We start from the raw sequence: 23,707 nt of genomic DNA, 5'->3' as shown, positions 1-23,707 counted from the left end.
TTGTCCTTACACATGTAGCCACTTCTCTGTTCTCATTCTAGCACTACACTGCCCTCTGTTTCACCAATGCATCCAGCGTTCTTACTTCTCTCCTTTTCCACTAGAATCCCTCTTTCCCCCGCCCTCCGTCTAAGCTTCTGACTTCACGTAGCTGCCCTTCCCTCTCTCCACCTCATCCCTGCACGCTCTCACTATCAGCACTTTACCGTCCCCCCCCCCCCCCCCCCCCCTACCATGCTATCCCTCCCCCTCGCCGCCTCATCTCCTACTTGCCCCCACCCGAAGCCTCTCCCACCATTCACGGCTGCTAGTAGTCTGGCTTCAGCTGCCAGAGAGTGTGGTCGTGTGTGTGTGTGTGTGTGTGTGTGTGTGTGTGTGTGTGTTTTGTTGTGCCTATCTGTGACTCAACATCTCCGCTATATGATGAGTAGCAGCTATCCTTTTCATTATATTGTTACATTCCATCCTGCATTTTCCATTGTTTGAAACAACAGTACTTGCATTTTGACAGTTGTCATCCTTTCGAGGTTAAATGATCCCTCCCATGCAGCCTTGGAATTTGAGTCAAATATATTTTTTAGGTGCAGACTCTTTACAGCAATACACCACCATTCTCACCTCATCCTTCACAAACTACCCCACCAGCCTAGTTCAAAAGCAGGTTTCCTGGGCCATCACATCCAAACCTGGCATTGCTGATCACTTGGAGGACACCACTTGTCACTCAGTGTTATCCTGGTTTTGAATGTATGAATCAGCTAATTTGACAAAAGCCATTACTTTCTAAAATCATGTCCTAAAATGAGATCTGTTCTGCCTAAGATTTTGCCCACCACACTTAGAATAGTTTTTCGTCACCCACCAAATCTCCACAATATCCTTGTCAGACCCTGTTCTCCTTTTCACCCATCTCCCCACCATATGGCTCCTACCCCTCCAACTGTCCCCACTGCAAGACGCACTATGCTCCCTACTACCACCACCTATAACAGCCCTGTAATTGGCAAAACATATACTATAAAAGGGAGAGCCACCTGCGAAATGACACGTCATATACCAGCTGTTATGTAAACTCTGTTCTCCTTTTTACATTGGCAAGACTACCACCAAATTATCAGTTAGCATAAATGGGCTTAGGCAGAGGGTGTATTTTGGCAACTCGGATTATCCTGTTGCAGAGCTTGCTCTACAACATGCCATTCATGACCTCGACGTCCTTTCCTCCAGACACCAGTGTCTCAGAACTCCAGCAGGTGGGAACTAGCACTACGGTATGTCCTTGGTTCTCACCACCTGTCTGGCCTTAATTTACGTTAATTTCCTCCGTCTCAGCATTTCTTCACTGTAACTACTCTTTGCTTCACCCTGTTTTAGATTTTCTGCATCTTTCATTCTCTTTCCCATCTATATTTTTCACTGCCCTCCCCCCCTCCCTCCCACCTCTGTTATGTACAGTGCACTTAGCTTTTCACTTTTATTAACTGATGCGTGATGTTTAAGCAGTAATCTCTGTCTGCATATTACTCTGTCTTCCACCTTTAAGCTCTCAGGTTTCCAAATCTCTTGCAGTGCAGTTCCAGCAATCAGTCTTTATTCTCATTCTATTCAGGGTGACTTTTCTGTAGTTTACCCCTTGTGCTAAAACTCTCCAGCTCCTCTCCCTTTGTCTCTCTTCCTTCCCCTTCAACCTTTCTGATGGAAGAAAGAGCCACTGGCTCCGAAAGCTTGCTTAAGTAAAACCTCTTTTATATGTGTGTTCTCCTGCCGCCACTTGGTGAGTAGATTTCTTATCTATCCAATTACGTTATATTGTCAAAAATTGATTAGTTTTGTTATAAATCTATCCTTTTCTAATATACATGGTTTATGGGAGCTTAGATGATGCTGGTGTAACTCATTTATAACTTGATGCTAAGGGTTTGTATGCTTATGTCATGTATTTTGGTTAAAGTTTACCATAAGGGAACAGTATGGTTTATCAAGAGGATTATTATAATTTCTTTTATTTTCCATTTCTGCTGTTGCTAATGCCATTGCATGTATGAGACTTTACTTTTGGATATTGTACTATTGTCACCGTAGTACTTATTTGCTTTATACATAGAATGAGGAGTTCTTGACAGTGAAGCACATGTTGGTAAAGATGTACTGTGATGTCATTGTGGGTATTTATAGTTTTCAAACATGAAAATTTGATAGAGTATGAAGGCTTTTATACTAGTGGGTTGTCCTGGTGGATTGTGGTTATATGATGAACAATGGGAGGTTCTCTAGGCAATGTATGTGTCAGGTTATTTGTGAGATGTTTCATTTAAGAGAAGAAACATCAAATGGCGGCTCCTCTGGAAATACTTTGTATCTTGGAATGACTTGATCATGTGGTATGTCATGGAGAGATAACATTAAAGGCATAGTCAATATCAGTTCAGGCAGGCTAGGAAAAAATCTTACCTTTATAGTCTTGGATATTGTTGAATTTAGCATATGTTAAAATGAAGGACTAAGTAAGGAATACGTATTTTTTTTGTTTTCTCCAAAACAAATTTCTGCTCTGAGATACAGCCCTCCAAAGATGCCACTGCGCATACCATTTTGAAGATGCGAATTTTGGAAAAAATTTTAAACAGTTCTAGATATTTTGTTGTTGTTGTTTTTTATTTGAAAGATAATTGCTTTATGATTACAAATAAATCCTCCATTTGGACTTATTGGTCAAAGTCCTTTTACTATAGCATTTTGAACTTTTTTTTATAATTTATGGATTTTTTTTTTAAATGCCAATCCATAAAATTTTGATATTTTTCTGTTGATTAGTACCGTAGAATTCTACATTCCCTGAAAAGGAGAGCTTTCACTTTTAGGGTGAACAGGTTTTATTAACAATTGAAATTTTTGCTATACATAAAACCTGTTTTATTACCATATTATCACATAACATGCTCATAAAAATCAAAACCTAGCCTTATTTAACATAATTTTAGTTTTGAAAGATGAATTAGACTCATTTTTCAAGTATTTTAAATGGTTCCAAAATGTATCTGAAAGGTCAAAAGACTAAAAGATTTCAATTTATACAACTTCTGTGCACTATGTTTTGTACTGAAATTAGACAGTCAGTGAACTAAAAATGTGTTCCTCTGCTTCAGAATCTCCCTTTGATATAGAGTGATGCCTTCCCGTTGTACCAATATGAACTAGAGCACTTAAATTTTCAAACATTGTGAACACAGGATGTGAGCTCTGATGGAATTGTTACTGTCCTTCAGCTGGAAACCCGATCCAGCAGTTGGTCCATGAGGCAGCATGAAGTCACTACAGTTTTGTTTAACTACATAACTGGTGTCTATAATCTCTGCAATCCACCAGTCACAGTCATCACTTATAACTGCAACACTTGTGGCCTTGTTTTGAAAATATGTCACTCTTGTAAAAATTGAAACCTGGTCATTACTCCAATGATACCCTTGTAGTTCTTGTGGGAGAATTACAGACCTGTTCTTAGCAAAATCACTGTGAAGCACTAAACATAGTACTTCAGCCTGTACACACCCTTCTACTTCTGCAATGTGACGTTGTTACAATCTCTTCAGATGCTCGTGTGTTAATGCTTTCACTGACCATTTACCAAGTTCATCAATGAAACTTTCAAAGGCAACAGTTTTCTTAATTAATTTTCCTCCCATGTCACATATGTAATTTCTGCAGAGTTTCTGATACGTCTTCCAGGCCAAGTGCCTGTAAAGACAGTCCTCCCTTTCCAGGGCAGTCACCACATTCTTGAAACAAACAAGTCTCTCGCTTTACATCACAGACTAATAATGACTTCACACCCCCAACCAAGGTGTCATATGTTACGTGCTCCAGTAAGTTCTTCAATGTTATCACACGAAGTTCAAAATTCATGCAGTACACACATAAACAGACATCTCTAGGTGGGTGTGGAACAACCCACTTAGGTCATAGTGCATAAAATTTTGATCTTCCAATATGTGAAGTTGTATAGTTGCTCTTATAAATTGCAAAAAGTTTCTTTAATATGTGAGTCATGTACCTCTTCACTTTCAAAACTTTTTGACGTTCAGCTGTTACAGTTATAGTGCCTATTTTGTTGGCACTCTGGCGAGAACAGTCCCATTTATCTTCCAGACAAAATAACTGCACTATTTGAACTAGAGCTGCTTCTACAGGATGACTGTAATGGGGATTTGGTCTTCCAAAGACTTCTTTGTCAGTCCTCACATTTATTGATTTGTCTACCATCTACTTTGATACTGATGGAACATGGTTCAAAATAGTTTTCTTTGAAAATGTCTCTGGAATAATAGCTAAAACTTGCACCTTTTGGCTGTAGTATGCACAATATTCGTCTGCTGAATTGGTATTTGTGAAAAATTCCTGGTGAGAGGTGCAAGAAGTGCAAGAGTGCTTTGGTTCATTTTCTTTTGAAGATGGAATTTCAACTTTGAAGAGCGTGGTCAGTTTTGCTGTAGTGTATTCATCCATAGCTTTAGTAACTTCTCTGTACATTCTTGATGCAAAGAGCTTATGACTCGACTTCACTGACCATGGTTTCTTAACAGGACTAGTTGACTGATTCAGCATATTTAATTCTTCCTTTATTGATGCAAAATGTGCATCATGGGAGGCTTCACCTTGTTCAGATACTATCATTGTTGTTGTTCTGTCAAAACATTTAGAAGACAAAAAGTCGTCACTGGAAACATCTTCACTTCGAAACAACCTCAACAAAGTCTGTTTTTTTTTTGTTTGTCTTATATATCACTCTTTTATGGATATACAAATAGTCAGCACACTTCACTCTCCTGTGGCCCCAGTCATAAGACATTTCAAACAGTCCTTTTCACAAAATACACTCCAGCTGTGTCAACTAGTAAATTCCTCATGAAAATACAAAACTCACTAGATGGTGTCAGATGTGTTAGAAGCCTCTTCAGTAAACAAATTAGCACTGAACAGCGACAATACAGAAACCTGCAATGAACATCCATGACAAAGAAACAGACAAGAAACTACAACAAAGTGTAAGAAATATCTACAACAATGAAAGTGAAAAGAAATAACTGCAAAAAGAAAGTGATAAGAAATAATTGCACCAAAGACAAAAGAAATAAACATTGTAACAAAGAAATTAGCAAGAAACAACTTCAGTGAAGACATAATTACCCTTAAAAGTTAAAAAAAGGACTGTTTAAAAATAACACCTGTCCAACTTAAAAGTGGAAGCTCTCCTTTACAGAGAATATAGTACTACATGGTACTATTCAACAGGAAATATCTAACTTTTCTGGATCGACATTGCCGAAAAATAAAATTTTTTTCTGTAAATTATAAAAAAAATTCAAAAGGTGTCAGTAAAAGAACTTTGACAGATAAGTCCAAATGGAGGATACAATTGTAATCATAAAGCAATTATCTTTCAAATAAAAACTCTAACAAAATATCTAGAACTGTTACAGAGATGTTCTGTCAAAACATTTAGAAGACAAAAAGTCGTCACTGGAAACATCTTCACTTTGAAACAACCTCAGCAATGTCTGATTTTAAAAAAGTTTTCCAAAATTCACATCTTCAGAATGGTGTTTGCAGTGTCATCTACATCTACATCTACATCTACATGACTACTCTGCAATTCACATTTAAGTGCTTGGCAGAGAGTTCATCGAACCACAATCATACTATCTCTCTACTATTCCACTCCCGAACAGCGAGCGGGAAAAACGAACCCCTAAACTTTTCTGTTCGAGCTCTGATTTCTCTTATTTTATTTTGATGATCATTCCTACCTATGTAGGTTGGGCTCAACAAAATATTTTCGCATTCGGAAGAGAAAGTTGGTGACTGAAATTTCGTAAAAAGGTCTCGCCGCGACGAAAAACGTCTATGCTGTAATGACTTCCATCCCAACTCGTGTATCATATCTGCCACACTCTCTCCCCTATAACGTGATAATACAAAACGAGCTGCCCTTTTTTGCACCCTTTCGATGTCCTCCGTCAATCCCACCTGGTAAGGATCCCACACCGCGCAGCAATATTCTAACAGAGGACGAACGAGTGTAGTGTAAGCTGTCTCTTTAGTGGACTTGTTGCATCTGCTAAGTGTCCTGCCAATGAAACGCAACCTTTGGCTCGCCTTTCCGACAATATTATTTATGTGGTCCTTCCAACTGAAGTTGTTCATAATTTTAACACCCAGGTACTTAGTTGAATTGACAGCCTTGAGAATTGTACTATTTATCGAGTAATCGAATTCCAACGTATTTCTTTTGGAACTCATGTGGATCATCTCACACTTTTCGTTATTTAGCGTCAACTGCCACCTGACACACCATACAGCAATCTTTTCTAAATCGCTTTGCAGCTGATACTGGTCTTCGGATGACCTTACTAGACGGTAAATTACAGCATCATCTGCGAATGGTCTAAGAGAACTGCTCAGATTGTCACCCAGGTCATTTATATAAATCAGGAACAGTAGAGGTCCCAGGACGCTTCCCTGGGGAACACCTGATATCACTTCAGTTTTACTCGATGATTTGCCATCTATTACTACGAACTGCGACCTTCCTGACAGGAAATCACGAATCCAGTCGCACAACTGAGACGATACCCCATAGCTCCGCAGCTTGATTAGAAGTCGCTTGTGAGGAACGGTGTCAAAAGCTTTCCGGAAATCTAGAAATACGGAATCAACTTGAGATCCCCTGTCGATAGCGGCCATTACTTCGTGCGAATAAAGAGCTAGCTGCGTTGCACAAGAGCGATGTTTTCTGAAGCCATGCTGATTACGTGTCAATAGATCGTTCCCTTCGAGGTGATTCATAATGTTTGAATACAGTATATGCTCCAAAACCCTACTGCAAACCGACGTCAATGATATAGGTCTGTAGTTAAATGGATTACTCCTACTACCCTTCTTGAACACTGGTGCGACCTGCGCAATTTTCCAATCTGTAGGTACAGATCTATCGGTGAGCGAGCGGTTGTATATGAGTGCTAAGTAGGGAGCTATAGTATCAGCGTAATCTGAAAGGAACCTAATCGGTATACAATCTGGACCTGAAGACTTGTCCGTATTAAGCGATTTGAGTTGCTTCGCAACCCCTAAGGTATCTACTTCTAAGAAACTCATGCTAGCAGATGTTCGTGTTTCAAATTCTGGAATATTCCATTCGTCTTCCCTGGTGAAGGAATTTCGGAAAACTGCGTTCAATAACTCCTCTTTAGCGGCACAGTCGTCGGTAACAGTACCATCGGCACTGCGCAGCGAAGGTATTGACTGCGTCTTGCCGCTTGTGTACTTTATATACGACCAGAATTTCTTCGGATTTTCTACCAAATTTCGAGATAATGTTTCGTTGTGGAACCTATTAAAGGCATCTCGCATCGAAGTACGTGCCAAATTTCGCGCGTCTGTCATCTTTGGAGGCCTGTATCTCAGGGCACGAATGTTTTTGGAGAAAACAAAAAAATGTGTGTTTCTTACTTACTCTTGAATATATGCTAAATTTAATAACACTAGAGACTATGAAGGTAACCTCGCTGCTGAAGTGATATGGATTATGCCTAAAGCATGGAGGATCAGTCTACCTCAATTCAATGTACAAGGAATTTTCTCTCTTGTGGGAATAATGAAGGAATATAGGAGTATGTGAGAACAGAAACTTTAGTATTTGAAATGCTTCAGGAGCCAAACTGCAGAACACTTGCACATATGACCAAAAGTAGTATGCAACTGTTATCAAGAATTTTTCATGACTTTGAAGGGAGACCTGTAATCCACCACTCCTATGGTTGATAGTATCCATGCAAAACTATGTAATTTTTGGTAGGAATATTTATTTTTTCCTGGATTTTGAATTATTTCTGAACCCTCGTAGTATCTGTAAAATGTTAGTTTTTAAAATGTGGTGCAAGAGACTGAGACAGTGTCATTTCAAGTTTTGTTTTCTTTCTTTTTTTTCAGAATCTTCTTGCATGTGAACACCAAGCACAATTATATTGTACATTTGTGCAGCTCATATGGACTTTCCTGATGCTGCTGAGTTCAATGTTCGAACTGCGTCTATCATTTCTGCTCATGCTCTTTGTTCTGTTTCCCACAGCTGCCAATCTTGTTGTTATAATGAGCAAGAACCACCAAAGAAGTATGTTGAATATACCAGCTAAGTAATGAATTTTTTGTAAATAAATTATCATGCTATTCTGCAGCTGACAATCAGTTAAAGAAATGTGAACCCCGTAAGTAGTTAATAGACCTTAAATTATGTTAGCCTCTTTGGATTCTGTTAGTAACAGGAAAGGCAAATAGTATTTCAGAAGGTGTTAAAGAGCATTTAATTTAATTTTTTGTTCTGAGTATTACATGATCATTGAACCAATTTACAACATTACTACTTACTACTTACTACTTTAGTTATAAGAGTTGTTGTATAGATGAAAGACTCACTCAGTCTGTGGGGGAAAAAAGGCTTATAGGAGTTACTTTTCAAAGATTGTATAGAAAAATCCCAGTCCTCCAGTCCTGTTGTAGTGTTTCCCCTCTTAAAATATGCAGTAGTTCCTGCTGTGATGCATTACAATATGACAGACTAACCGCACAAGCTGTACTTTGCAGAAGGCTACATGTGAGAGGCTATGTTGAATGAACCACAAAGGTAAATTCTAGTAAACTGCTCTTGATTGGAAGTATGCTTATCTCATCTCTTATAAAGCTGTTTTGTGCTACAATGAAGTTTCGATACACATGAGGACACCTCATTTAATAATTCAAGCCAAAATGTGGAAAAAGTGTCTGTACATTTATTTATTTTGCATGATAGCCAGTCTGAACCCATGAATGATAATAACAATCCTGTAATCTGATGATAAGCTTCAAGCCTAGTCATATTCACAAAACAGTGCACTGAATCTGTTTCTCTTTCCACAGTTCAGATCATCACACTCTTCAGACTAAAATTTTAGGTGAAATGTAGCAGTTGTGATGTATACCTGTTCAATATCTTCTGGCTGGCATTACTAAACTGGGGTGGGCTATTCAAATTCTTTCGAATCTGCCTGCACAAGGGTGCACTTTCTTGGTTAGTCAGTTAAGTCTGCTAATCATCTGTAACATTAGATTAATTGTGTTGTTAATCTTTGCAGGTCAGTTGTTAGTAGCTGGAATTGTTGTGTAAACATCAGTGTGGATCAAGTCTTCAGCATTGTTAGCTAGGTTCCTCGAAGAGCTATGCATCTCGGTGCCAAATCTGATACGGGACTTGTTGCTATCTTTTGTTGCTCAAGGACAATTCAGTCTATTCTTATCACTTTCCCACACTCCTGATTCGTAGTGTGTGACCATCTGTCACTTGGGGGAACTGGTCTTTCCTACTGGCTTGCATAGCTACGGCAGCGTAGAGCGAGACAGAGAGAGAGAGAGAGAGAGAGAGAGAGAGAGAGAGAGAGAGAGAGAATGTGTGTGTGTGTGTGTGTGTGTGTGTGTGTGTGTGTGTGTGTGTTCAATGCCTGGTACCTATGACCTGGCATCTGGCATGATCCAACTAACCATGTCAGTGACTGGTACTTTCGTATGGTCCCTCAAATCAAGAAGGGAATATCTAAGAAGAAGAAGCAGACAGTGATCTATCTGAACATTCCACCTGCCATCTGTCCAGTTCTACATGGGAAAGGATTGCCAATACCTGAACCACTGACAGAGTATGAGATCACTTCTGACGGGGATTCTGAATGTTCTGAACCATGTACATCACAAGATCCAGAGTTTCTTCCAAATATATCACCAACTGATGATCCACAAAAATTGTCCCAAAATGAGTTAAGTGACCTCATTAGAGATTTGGAACTCTCTAAAGCTAAGGATGAGATTTTAGCATCAAGATTGCAGCAGCACAATTTTCTGGAAATCAATGAAAATGTTTCATTCTACCACAGAATAGAGCAACAATTCACTCCTTTTTTTAACATGCAAGATAGTCTTGCGATATGCGTAGACATAAATAATCTAATGAAGTCTCTCAGAATTAATTACAACCCTGATGAGTGGAGACTCTTTAATGATTCATCAAAGTTGAGCTTAAAAGCAGTGCTTTTACACATTGGTAATGAGCTTCCTTCTATTCAAGTTGGGGATAGTGTGCATGTGAAAGAGTCATACCAAAACATGAAAATTTTACTAGAAGCTATCAATTATGACTCTCAGTGGCAGGTTTGTGGTGACTTGGAAAGTGGCTGCACTGCTATTAGGTATGCAGCTAGGGTATACTAAATGTTGCTGCTTTTTCTGTGAATGGGATAGTTGAGCTTGTGCATCTCATTACAGTAAACATGAATGGCCCACCAGAAAATCTCGTCAACCAGATATGAAGAATATTAAGAGTGAACCTCTACTAGACCCTAAAAAGTTTCTGCTCCTGCCCTTGCACATCAAGTTGGGTCTCATGAAAAACTTTGTTAAATTGATTCAACAAAGATGGGGGCAAACTCTGTAGGCCCACAGATTTGAGAGCTTTTTAGAGGCCATACTTTTGATGGAAACATACAACGTGATGAGAAACATGCATGGAAATGTTTTACGACAGTCTGTTTATAGTTCTTAGGGAACAAACGAACAATAAATTACAAGGAGATTGTAGATAACATGTTGTCATATTATAAAAAACTTGGTTGCAACATGTCACTGAAAATAGCATTTCTTACATAGTCATCTTGACTTCTTCCCCAAAGATTGTGGTGTGGTAAGCGATGAACATGGGAGCGATTTCCTCAAGATATTGCCACATTTGAGAAGATGCATGTCGGAATGTGGATCCCTACTATTTTAGCAGATTACTGCTGGACTGTCATAAGGGATGTTCCCGAGTATGTGTATAAACATCAAGCCAACTGAAAACGGTCATCTTCTGAATTTATCTCTGAACAAAATATGTAATTGTATATACTGTACATATGGACATTTAACATTTGAAATTTATTTATTTATTTATTTATTATTTGTCCCATAGATCAAATCAGTACAATGGCTTGTACAACTGATATGGGATAAGTCAATACAAATATACAGTTTACAGGAGTCTAAAACAGTAAACAAGAACACAGAAGAATGATTATTTTACATTACTTACAAAATTATGTTACTTAAAGTTACGGCTTTACAGAGAATTGTTACATGATGTGACAAAATTGACTTAACAACATTCAGCTTTGATACATTATCATGCACTAAGACAATTTTGATTCCAAATATTCCTGGATGGTATAAAAGCAGTCTTTTATTAAAAGAGACTTCACTGTCTGTTTGAATTTATTTATTTCTTGGATTTCTTGTATAAAAGTTGGAAGATGATTATATAATTTTATTCCCATACACTTGACACCATCACTGTACAGTTTTGTTGAGTGGGTAAGTATTCTTAGAGAGGTTTTTGATCTTGTGTCATAATCGTGGTAATCCATACTTTTGCTAATTTTGTTGATACTTATTTTGGTAAAGAATAATAATTCTAGTATGTATTGGCATGGGAGGGGCAAAATATTTAGTTTCTTAAATCCTTTATATACATTTGTGACCAATTAATTTATATATTTTCTTTTGTGCTTTACATAGTTCTGGTACAAAGTACACTTAAAAAGTATTTTCATTCATTTGTTGTTGTTGTCTTCAGTCCTGAGACTGGTTTGATGCAGCTCTCCATGCTACTCTATCCTGTGCAAGCTGCTTCATCTCCCAGTACCTACTGCAACCCACATCCTTCTGAATCTGCTTAGTGTACTCATCTCTCGGTCTCCCTCTACGATTTTTACCCTCCACGCTGCCCTCCAATGCTAAATTTGTGATCCCTTGATGCCTCAAAACATGTCCTACCAACCGATCCCTTCTTCTAGTCAAGTTGTGCCACAAACTTCTCTTCTCTCCAATCCTATTCAATACTTCCTCATTAGTTATGTGATCTACCCATTTAATCTTCAGCATTCTTCTGTTGCACCACATTTCAAAAGCTTCTATTCTCTTCTTGTCCAAACTAGTTATTGTCCATGTTTCACTTCCATACATGGCTACACTCCAAACAAATACTTTCAGAAACGACTTCCTGATACATAAATCTATATTCGATGTTAACAAATTTCTCTTCTTCAGAAACGCTTTTCTTGCCATTGCCAGTCTACATTTTATATCCTCTCTACTTCGACCATCATCAGTTATTTTACCTCCTAAATAGCAAAACTCCTTCACTACTTTAAGTGTCTCATTTCCTAATCTAATTCCCTCAGCATCACCCGATTTAATTTGACTACACTCCATTATCCTAGTTTTGCTTTTGTTGATGTTCATCTTATATCCTCTTTTCAAGACACTGTCCATTCCGTTCAACTGCTCTTCCAAATCCTTTGCCGTCTCTGACAGAATTACAATGTCATCGGTGAACCTCAAAGTTTTTACTTCTTCTCCATGAATTTTAATACCTCCTCCAAATTTTTCTTTTGTTTCCTTTACTGCTTGCTCAATATACAGATTGAATAACATCGGGGAGAGGCTACAACCCTGTCTCACTCCTTTCCCAACCACTGCTTCCCTTTCATGCCCCTCGACTTTAATAACTGCCATCTGGTTTCTGTACAAATTGTAAATAGCCTTTCGCTCCCTGTATTTTACCCCTGCCACCTTTAGAGTTTGAAAGAGAGTATTCCAGTCAACATTGTCAAAAGCTTTCTCTAAGTCTACAAATGCTAGAAACGTAGGTTTGCCTTTTCTTAATCTTTCTTCTAAGATAAGTCGTAAGGTCAGTATTGCCTCAAGTGTTCCAACATTTCGACGGAATCCAAACTGATCCTCCCCGAGGTTTGCATCTACCAGTTTTTCCATTCGTCTGTAAAGAATTCGCGTTAGTATTTTGCAGCCGTGGCTTATTAAACTGATAGTTCGGTAATTTTCACATCTGTCAGCACCTGCTTTTTTTTGGGATTGGAATTATTATATTCTTCTTGAAGTCTGAGGGTATTTCGCCTGTCTCATACATCTTGCTCACTAGCTGGTAGAGTTTTGTCAGGACTAGTTCTCCCAAGGCCGTCAGTAGTTCTAATGGAATGTTGTCTACTCCGGGGGCCTTGTTTCGACTCAGGTCTTTCAGTGCTCTGTCAAACTCTTCACGCAGTATCGTATCTCCCATTTCGTCTTCATCTACATCTTCTTCCATTTCCATAATATTGTCCTCAAGTACATCGCCCTTGTATAAACCTTCTATATACTCCTTCCACCTTTCTGCCTTCCCTTCTTTGCTTAGAACTGGGCTGCCATCTGAGCTCTTGATATTCATACACATGGTTCTCTTCTCTCCAAAGGTCTCTTTAATTTTCCTGTAGGCAGTATCTATCTTACCCCTAGTGAGATAAGCTTCTACATCCTTACATTTGTCCTCTAGCCATCCCTGTTTAGCCATTTTGCACTTCCTGTCGATCTCATTTTTGAGACGTTTGTATTCCTTTTTGCCTGCTTCATTTACTGCATTTTTATATTTTCTCCTTTCATCAATTAAATTCAATATTTCTTCTGTTACCCAAGGATTTCTAGCAGCCCTCGTCTTTGTACCTACTTTATCCTCTGCTGCCTTCACTACTTCATCCCTCAGAGCTACCCATTCTTCTTCTACTGTATTTCTTTCCCCTATTCCTGTCAATTGTTCCCTTATGCTCTCCCTGAAACTCTGTACAACCTCTGGTTCTTTCAGTTTATCCAGGTCCTATCTCCTTAATTTCCCACATTTTTGCAGTTTCTTCAGTTTTAATCTACAGGTCATAACCAATAGATTGTAGTCAGAGTCCACATCTGCCCCTGGAAATGTCTTACAACCTAAAACCTGGTTCCTAAATCTCTGTCTTACCATTATATAATCTATCTGATACCTTTTAGTATCTTCAGGGTTCTTCCATGTATACAACCTTCTTTCATGATTCTTAAACCAAGTGTTAGCTATGATTAAGTTGTGCTCTGTGCAAAATTCTACTAGGCGGCTTCCTCTTTCATTTCTTAGCCCCAGTCCATACTCACCTACTATGTTTCCTTCTCTCCCTTTTCCTACACTCGAATTCCAGTCACCCTTTACTATTAAATTTTCGTCTCCCTTCACTATCTGAATATTTCTTTTATTTCATCGTACATTTCTTCAATTTCTTCGTCATCTGCAGAGCTAGTTGGAATATAAACTTGTACTACTGTAGTAGGTGTGGGCTTCGTATCTATCTTGGCCACAACAATGCGTTCACTATGCTGTTTGTAGTAGCTTACCCGCATTCCTATTTTCCTATTCATTATTAAACCTACTCCTGCATTACCCCTATTTGATCTTGTGTTTATAACCCTGCAGTCACCTGACCAGAAGTCCTGTTCCTCCTGCCACCGAACTTCACTAATTCCCACTATATCTAACTTCAACCTATCCATTTCCCTTTTTAAATTTTCTAACCTACCTGCCCGATTAAGGGATCTGACATTCCACGCTCCGATCCGTAGAACGCCAGTTTTCTTTCTCCTGATAACGACATCCTCCTGAGTAGTCCCCGCCCGGAGATCCGAATGGGGGACTATTTTACCTCCGGAATATTTTACCCAAGAGGATGCCATCATCATTTAATCATACAGTAAAGCTGCATGTCCTCGGGAAAAATTACGGCTGTAGTTTCCCGTTGCTTTCAGCCGTTCGCAGTACCAGCACAGCAAGGCCGTTTTGGTTAATGTTGCAAGGCCAGATCAGTCAATCATCCAGACTGTTGCCCCTGCAACTACTGAAAAGGCTGCTGCCCCTCTTCAGGAACCACACGTTTGTCTGGCCTCTCAACAGATACCCTTCCGTTGTGGTTGCACCTACGGTATGGCCATCTGTATCGCTGAGGCACGCAAGCCTCCCCACCAACGGCAAGGTCCATGGTTCATGGGGGGAAGTTCATTCATTTAATATTATCTTAATTTTTTCTTAATATTTTACTTTTGCATGTCCAGAATGGCACTGAAATTTATCAATGGATAAAACATTAGATAATTCAAGTAATTATCCACTTAAAATTTGTTATGTTGAAGCTTGGAACATGAATGCATATTTAGTTAATCACTTATTTACACAAAAATGTAGATTACTTTTTAAAAAGAACTACTTTAAAAAAAAAAAAAAAACTAGAGCTAAATATTTATGAAGATAATTTTGTATCATTTTATACTGAAATAAAAATAACTAACTCAAAATCATGCAATTTACATACTTTCACTTCAAATTTGTTGTTTAGTGTAATTTTTATTCCAGAAACATGCATTACTACTATACCCTCTGTGTTCTTAATAGAGTAAAAAAAAAATGCCTGTGAAATGCCATTCACGTCACTTCCACTGTCCAGTAAACACTTAACATGTATCCCTTGTACCCTTGCTGTTATTACAGGGTGCCTCACTTCCTTTTTACTTACCATATGATCTTCTTCATACAACAAATCCTCATTAATCATTTCCCTGGAAAAACTTATCATCCTGCATACCATAATGGTTATCACACACAGTCAAATGACAGGTAGCATGGTCTTTGTCCTCACTACAACTCTCACACTCTTACTCTTCATTAGGCCTAATATTATCCTCCTTTATTCTTTCTTTACTTACCACGTGGCCATCATTATCAATTATAAACTCAAATACCTCATCCTCATCACTACTGGATTTGTCACTGCTATCATTACCACTACTGCCAGAATTAGACCCACTGTCACTTTCACTGTCCTCAAATATTTGGCTAATTACTTGATCCTTGTTTTCAGTGTTAGACCACAAAGCAAAACACCTGACTTCCTTATATTCTCTTGAAAATTTAACATACATTTTGACACTTTGGATATCCTGAGCAACAGCAACACACTCTGTTTCATCACTTGATTTCATTATAATAAGTTCCTCATCTCCTTTTATGGGATAAACATTGCTACCCACGCCATCATTCAACATCTCACTAGAATTAGAAATTGCACTCATCTTACTACAATAATTTTCATTGCCCTTACCTGTGGTTTCATCACATTTAGATACAAGTGGCTCTTCATCACTACCTGCTGGAGTGCAAGCCAAAACTTAGGCATTATCTACTTTAAATGGTTTGATCCAGAATTAAAGTCACCTCCTCCATTTCTTTTACTTGAATTTCTTCCATCATTTCCATGCCCATTCTGGTTATCCACCACCCAACCATTCCTTGAATATCTACTGTAATTAGTCCTGTTCATCCTATTTACCTGAAATTCTCTCCTTGATTGATTATTGTCATCAAAATGCCTCCAATGATCTGCCACTGAGGGCTTCACCCCCTCCACTTTGTCAACAAATTCAAGAAATCCCTAATATTACCCCTAGGGGCAGGTACAATCGATTCTCTAACTTTCTGAGACAACTTATTTTCTAAATCCATAATTATTGATTGACTATGCAGTATAAGTTAGTCTGAATTATTTGTTTAAATGATGAAATGAACAGATATTGTTATGCAAACAGTACTTTTGACAAAACTATTAATTACTTTGGAAGTAATGAAGGGCTGGCTTTGCTAACATCTTTTCAATTAGAGCCAAATACATCCTTTAAGAATACTATTAGTTGTTCCCCCAAATGTTTATGATTAGTACTGAACTGATATTTGTTTATACATCAACAATGGAATTTAAGTTATGAAACAGTTACTGATTTCACCCTATAACAAAAGATATTAACTAGGAATAGTCAAAATAAATTAGAAAAATTACATACATAAAACTAATCACAAAATTAGATCTGATGTTATATTCTTTAAAACTGAGGGCCAACCTTCCTCAAAATGCAGATTATACTTATGTATGTTAATGGTAATTAGTTAAAAGTGAAAAAATGTATTTTAAGGAGGTAGATGGCAAAACAAGATGAGAAGTCAAAATATTCCGGCTTGCTTTGTCACAGAGACAATAGAAGATTATTGAAATGTGTTGTTGTGGGAGAATATGGAAGATTGGATAGATAGATCAGAAAATGAAGAAAAGGCACTGAATCAAGTTGGAAAAAAACAATTTGTATCACAACTGGACTAACAGAAGCTGTTGCTTGATATACACATTGTGAGGCATCAAGCAGTACTTAATATGGTATTAGAGAGAACTGTGGGAGGTAAGCACTGCAGAGGGAGATGAAGACTTGAGTACAGCAAGCATATTCAGGAGGAAGTGGGTTGCATAGTTATGCGGAGATGAAGAGATTTGCACAGAATAGACTAGTGTGAAGAGCTGTGTCAAACTAGTCTTCAGATGGACCACCATGATAAGAACAACTTTCATGTTAGTAATTCAGTCAAGCTGGAAAAAAGGTGAATACCAGAATGTGTAAAAAGAGGAACTGAAGATACACCAAAAATGGAGCTATTATTTATACTGTGTTTGAAACAGTCAGAGCAATTGGAAGATCAGTCTGCAATTCGGTTTCACATGAGCACATATTTAAGCAGTATGAGGAATCTACATTACATTTAGCTGTTGGTATTTTATGTAGGTTTAAGAACAGTCCCAATTATAAAGCAGAAGTAACCACTTCATATGATGCAATTAATATTACCAAATCCAAAGTACCCCTGAAGTTGACAGATATTTGAAGCTTCAGCTGAAGTACACTTAGAGTTTAGCACTTTAAATACAGGTACACACCACTTGTAACAGTCCTCCCTTTCTTACAATATTTACAATGCTCATTTAGCAGTTGCAAATTTAATCAAGGCTGTTGGAATATATTTGGTTGGGGATGAATATGCTACAAACAGACGAACAAGGGAACATTAAGAGATGTGACCATCTGTGTGTAACCAGTGCCCTGTCCCTGTCTTGATTTTTTGACATAGCTGGAAAAATTTTGCATTGAAATATAATAAATAATGTAATGTCCTTGGTTATAACTTATGAGTAAGAAGAAATATTTCCAATTAAAGACAATGTTTGTTAGACATAGTTTCAATCTAACTATATTTCATTTTGCAGTCATACTTGTCATCCTCCGTACAACTCGTTTTATTCTGGTTACCATCATTGTGGAATATTTTTTCATGAAATTCACAGAATTTTAAATTGAGTACTATTTTGGAGAAGTAGCATTTCTCAATATGCACTTACAATTGTTAGTTTTAAACATTGGAACCACAAAATGTCTGATGTGACTTGTTTCATAACATCTTATTACATTAATTTACCCTGAATTTTTCAATTAATGTAGAGCCTATCACTAAGGGGAAACTACTGTTAAAAATTTAAAAATACTATTCATCCCTTCCCTTTACATATATGAGGTGTTGATTTTCTTGTAGAAAAAGTAACATACACTTTCCATTGCAACTACAGCAATTGTCATTAGAAGGATTTATAACTTCTGACACACTGTTTAAAATGCTATGCACAAACAACAAAGCATATGAAATTGAAAATTTATAATAAAATATAAGGCAGTAATGTAATTAATGGGGAGTGTTATTCACTGAAAAGATTACTATTCACCCTTCTAGTGGAGAAGTGCTATTATTCTGTTGAAGAATTTATTGACAACAGTTTCACTGTTTGAAAAAGTGAACTGTAAATTTTATTTTTTGTGTTCAGAAAACTGTAATAAATATTTATTAAGCTGTATCCCAGAAATATATGTAAAATAATATAAACTTTCGTATTTAATATAAAAATTATTCTCATCATAAAACTTGGCATGCCTCCTATAAATAAAACCAAATGATTTGAGAATTGTATGTTACAAGATGATAAATCACATTTACGAGACGAATAAATCACATTTCATATTGATGAAATGAGTCAAGGTATACTTTAACAGAATTGTAGCAGCTCTTAGAAGTCAAATCTGTTCATTGTCTTGACAATAATATATCACTGTATTTGTAAATACTATTTGCAATTATGTTAGTTAAATGCAACCTAAAAATTGTACAGGAAAGCTATTGCTTTGGAGGAAAACACTGTTGCTTCTTCACTTACACTAAATAGCTATTGTTTTCTCCTACTGATTAATTAATATTTTTATGAATATTTTGAAAAAGTAAGCAACTGAAAATCCAGGATGGAATAACAACAATATTATGAAAAGAATCAATTATTGATAATATAATGTAAATGAACAGTTAAAAAAATCCACTCACCAAGCAGTGGCAGGGGAACACACACACACACACACACACACACACACATATTTAACTTTTACAAGCTTTTGGAGCCAGATGCTCCTTCTTCTTATGAAAGAGCTGAAGGGGAAGGAAGAGGGATGGAGGAAAAGGACTGGAGAGACTTAGGGAAAGTGTTACAGTTTAGAAAAGTCACCCGGACTCCCGGGCAGGGGAAGTTTACCAGATGAGATGAGAAGGGGACTGCACCAAACGAGATTTGAAAAACCTGTGATCTTACAGATGGAAACCAGCGTAATATGCAAGACAGAGATTACTACTAAAACATCTTTTCACTCTTATTAACTCATGCACGAGATTATTACTAAAATATCGTAAAAGTTAACTCCTTTTGTGTGCGTATTCCCTTGTCACTGCTTGGTGAGTAGATTTTTTCATCTGTCCATTTGCATAATATCATGAAAGGATAGATTGCTACTCACGATATAGAGCAGATGTTGAGCCGCAGACAGCCACGAAAAGAAGACATGAGTTTTTGGCCAAAAGCCATTCTTCTAAAATTGACAATACACAAGTATTGATGCAAGCACAATTCACATGCACATGACCACTGTCTTTGATTGCTGGGGTCAGACTCATGTGTTTTGCAGTTTTTTTTTTTAATTGTGCCTGTCTGGGACTCAACATCTTCTCTATATGGCAACTATCCTTTTGATGTGTGTGTAATGACTATGTTTCCATTGATGGCTTGGGATTGGAAGTGTTTTGTCATATCATTTCTGTTCTATCAAATGAGTAATGACCTTTATTTATACATCTCAGAATGTTTCTGGTTGTACTAATTCTTGTTTGCTCTTTCTGATACTTTTGTTTCATAGTACACAATTTTACTTTTGAAATGACTTCCTAGTCTCTCTCTCTCTCTCTCTCTCTCTCTCTCTCTCTCTCTCTCTCTCTCTCTCTGTTCTTTTTCCTATATTAAACCTTACTTTATTGAGCCTCATTTTACTTTTGAAGATCAATGATGAACTATTTGACAACACAGTGTGCATTTGACGTAGAGACTATTTCAAAAATGTTTGCTGTTATAACAGTTTCTTTATTTTTTTGCAGTGTCAGTGTGGCTGATGTCATTGATTGCAAGTCTTGCATTCCCGACATTTTTGGTTTTATGGTACACAGTGCTTGTGTTTGAGTTATTCATTCCCATAACTGGAAGAATTGGACCAGACAAAAATCCTGAAATATTTATTGGAGGAATATCCTTTTTAATGTGCATACTAGCTACAAGTTATTTGGTATGTTAAACTTTTTAATTTACATGTACAAAAGTCATAGTAAATTATGATTTTTTAAAATAATTCTAATCAGATTTTGTTTTCTCTGCCTTTGTGTGGAACACATTGCGAGGTTCAAAAGTAATAGTATTTAAATTAAGCATTTTGTATGTGTGTGCGTGTGTTTGTGTTTGTGTTTGTGCGTCTGCGTGTGTGTGTGCGTGAGTGTGTGTGTGTGTGTGTGTGTGAGTGAGAGAGAGAGAGAGAGAGAGAGAGAGAGAGAGAGAGATATTACCATGTGCCACTGGACAGCAGGCATATTGAATAATTAGTTGTCTATTGGTGTGCAATGTCTACCTGACATACTCCGGTCTTATTGAAAATGAATGGCATGTAGGAATATTAATAATATCAGAAATGGAAGTAGAGCACATATCTGCCAGCTGCTATAACAGAGAGAGACTGAAAAGCACCTCTTCAGCTTGCAGCATTCTTCAAAGCTCATTCATCCCACCCCGTCCCACCCAATAATTTTTATTTGTTTGCTGTGCTTAACATGCAACAATTTTGATGGTATTAGGTCATCTAGAGAAGAATAAAAAATACATGGCCATGGCACTTTGTAAGGCACAAAAGGAATTGGAAATCCCTCATTCCAGACACGTGTCCAGTATCTTTAAAAATAGACTGTTATGTACGTCCACCATTTTTTTGATGTTACCTCTGTTTGTGTCAGTGTGTGTCATCTGTATCTGATCATACCACCTTAGATACCTATCTTACATGAAACCTATAATTTCATTCTTGTCACTGAAACTATGCTTGGTTTTATCACTGGTATTTCACATGAATCAGGGTCACTTGTACCTGAGGCTTCCATGAGCTAGGTGCTTCCAGTTGTTGAATTCAGAACATAATCATTGATTTCTCACTCAGAAACTGTAATTGAATATAAATCCTTAATTTTTTTCCAACAGTTAGTTTTTAAAATTTTACTTATCTGATCACTCTGTGATCCTGCAGCTGCTGCTGCCTGCCTTAATGTGAGATTCCACTTATGTAAATATCATACTCCAGTCAGGAATTTCCATTGTTGTGTTATATTTGTTTCTGTCACATGAAGTGAACTGGGAAACGCCCAAGTAAACACTTTTATGAATTTCAAATTTCCCCTTATAACCTTCATGTTTAAGGCACAGGTCCTATTTCCAGTCCAGATCTCCGCATTTATAAGCTGACAATGTCACCTCTGATTTTACCAGGTACCACAGAGTGTAAGACACTGAACTCATTTTTGGAAGGCGAGTCTCAAATCCAGCCATCCAAATTCAAATTCTGTGTTGTCCTATCACTTAAATATGACTGCCATAATGGTTCTTCTGAATAGCATGATTTCCTCCTGCATTGTTGTACAACTGGACAAGTGTTCTGTCTCTAATGATGTACTCAAAAATGTTTTAAACTCTAACCTGAATTTTCTTTTTCCTTCCTTCACTCTTCTACAGTTCTGTAACTATTGCTCTTATTTATATACAAATTTATTTGTTATATTTTCATAATAACTTTCGAGGTTGGTTAATTCTATTGCTAGTGAGAAATTTCTTTTTCATGTTGTGATTTAAAACTGGTGTGGACTAGAATCTAGAAACCATATTCCCTTGTAAGACCAGGATTTCATAAGTAGCACTCTAATATTGTATCAGATACACCTAAAATTGTACCTGTTCTGTGAAGAGAAGTTAGTTGAATCTTTATGACATTCTGCAGCTCTTCCTCACATATTTCATCAGTGCCTCTTAATTATTTTTCTGTCTTACTATACTCTTGGATTTTGTCCTGTTACCAAATGTGTCATTCCCACCCTCTCAAAAATTCCATCATTGACAAGAAATACTTTCATCTCTCTCTCTCTCTCTCTCTCTCTCTCTCTCTCTCTCTCTCTCTCTCTCCCCCTCCCTCCCTCCCTCCCTCCCTCCCTCCCTCTCCCTCTCTCTGACACACACACACACACACACACACACACACACACACACACACACCAGTACAGCTACATTGTGCCAGCTGAATAAACAGTGCAGTGACTGGAGTTTGACAGGCAGACTGTGATAAGTGTTTGCATCAGATGGAGTGGGTGAAGGAAGGAAAGAAGAGAAGGTAGGCCAAGGGTGGCTAATGGCTCAGATGCAGGTAGGATGTCTAGAGATAGAAATTCGAGAGGCAGAGGCAGCAGGTGCAGAGCCCCATCTCAATCCACTCCCCATGCTCTAGTCATAATGCAGTGCACGAAATCACTAGTTCTGGTGCCCGTGTGTCATTTTCCTATCTCGTACACCTGCTGCCTCCCTCCAAGCCACCAGCCACTCTTCCCTAACTCCACCTTCCTACCTCTCCCTAAATCTTTTCTCCCCTTGCCTTCTCCATCTGTCAGAGCCCATCAGCTCAGTCCACTGAACTGCAGCGTCAGTGTTGTGTATTTTGACAGTGCAATGTAATTGTACAGGTGTGTGTGTGTGTGTGTGTGTGTGTGTGTGTGTGTGTGTGCTCTATTTCGAAAAATGATTTGCATGAAAGCTAGATAAGTTTTCTGTCATGTTTGTGCAGCTGTTGACTCAATGTCTGTACTATTTTGTGATTTGTTTCCTGTACTTTTAAACCATTTACATTCTGTTGATCCTTCCATATGATATTTCCAGTTTTCTTTTGTAATTAGTATTTAGTATGAACTCAAACTAAAATTACTTATTGGGTGTTTCGTGTTAGACATTAGTACCAATAAATGAAAAGTATTGGTTTGGTTATTACTACAGCTGGGACTACAGGTTAAAGATTGAAAGTGTAGTTTTATATGCCCCGTCAATAGACTGGTCTCAGATTAGTGTGGCACAATGTTCAGTCCAAGGATTTGTATTGATGTGAGAGTAGTGAAACACAAAGAATAATATATTTTTCAGCAGCAGCTGAGTTCATCTGATGTGTTATGCTATTTTGAAGCAGCAAAGCTAAGCTCAGCGACTGAATGCAGTCTACAGAACATGTAACTAATAGTCTCTCATTAACCGTACACATTGACTCACATCAAAGTACAGGTCCTTTCATAATAACAGTTTGTCAACTATGTGAAGTCTCTCATTGACTAGATATGTTGAGTGATGCCAAGGTAGTTGTCCTTTCATAATAATAGTTTATCCACTTTGTGGAGGTCCACCAGGTTCATAGAAAAAACAGGAAAGGACTTATCATTGTTAAAAAGAAA

The 23,707-nt window shown here is 37.6% G+C and overlaps 1 protein-coding gene across 2 annotated transcripts in view; it reads left to right on the top strand.

The window, feature by feature from the left end:
* LOC126272998 (endoplasmic reticulum metallopeptidase 1-like) overlaps window positions 1-23,707 on the top strand; it is a 264,375-nt gene that overhangs the window by 146,409 nt on the left and 94,259 nt on the right. For both annotated transcript variants that reach the window (XM_049976357.1, XM_049976355.1), the window contains exons 8-9: window positions 7,987-8,167; window positions 20,291-20,475. In XM_049976357.1, the coding sequence (XP_049832314.1) occupies window positions 7,987-8,167; window positions 20,291-20,475 (366 nt within the window). The remainder of the gene's footprint in view (window positions 1-7,986; window positions 8,168-20,290; window positions 20,476-23,707) is intronic.

This window comes from Schistocerca gregaria, chromosome 5 (assembly GCF_023897955.1).
Source record: "Schistocerca gregaria isolate iqSchGreg1 chromosome 5, iqSchGreg1.2, whole genome shotgun sequence".
In the NCBI taxonomy this organism is placed as follows: domain Eukaryota; kingdom Metazoa; phylum Arthropoda; class Insecta; order Orthoptera; family Acrididae; genus Schistocerca; species Schistocerca gregaria.
Note: the sequence above shows the minus strand (reverse complement) of the source record. Positions and strands in the feature narration are given on the sequence as shown.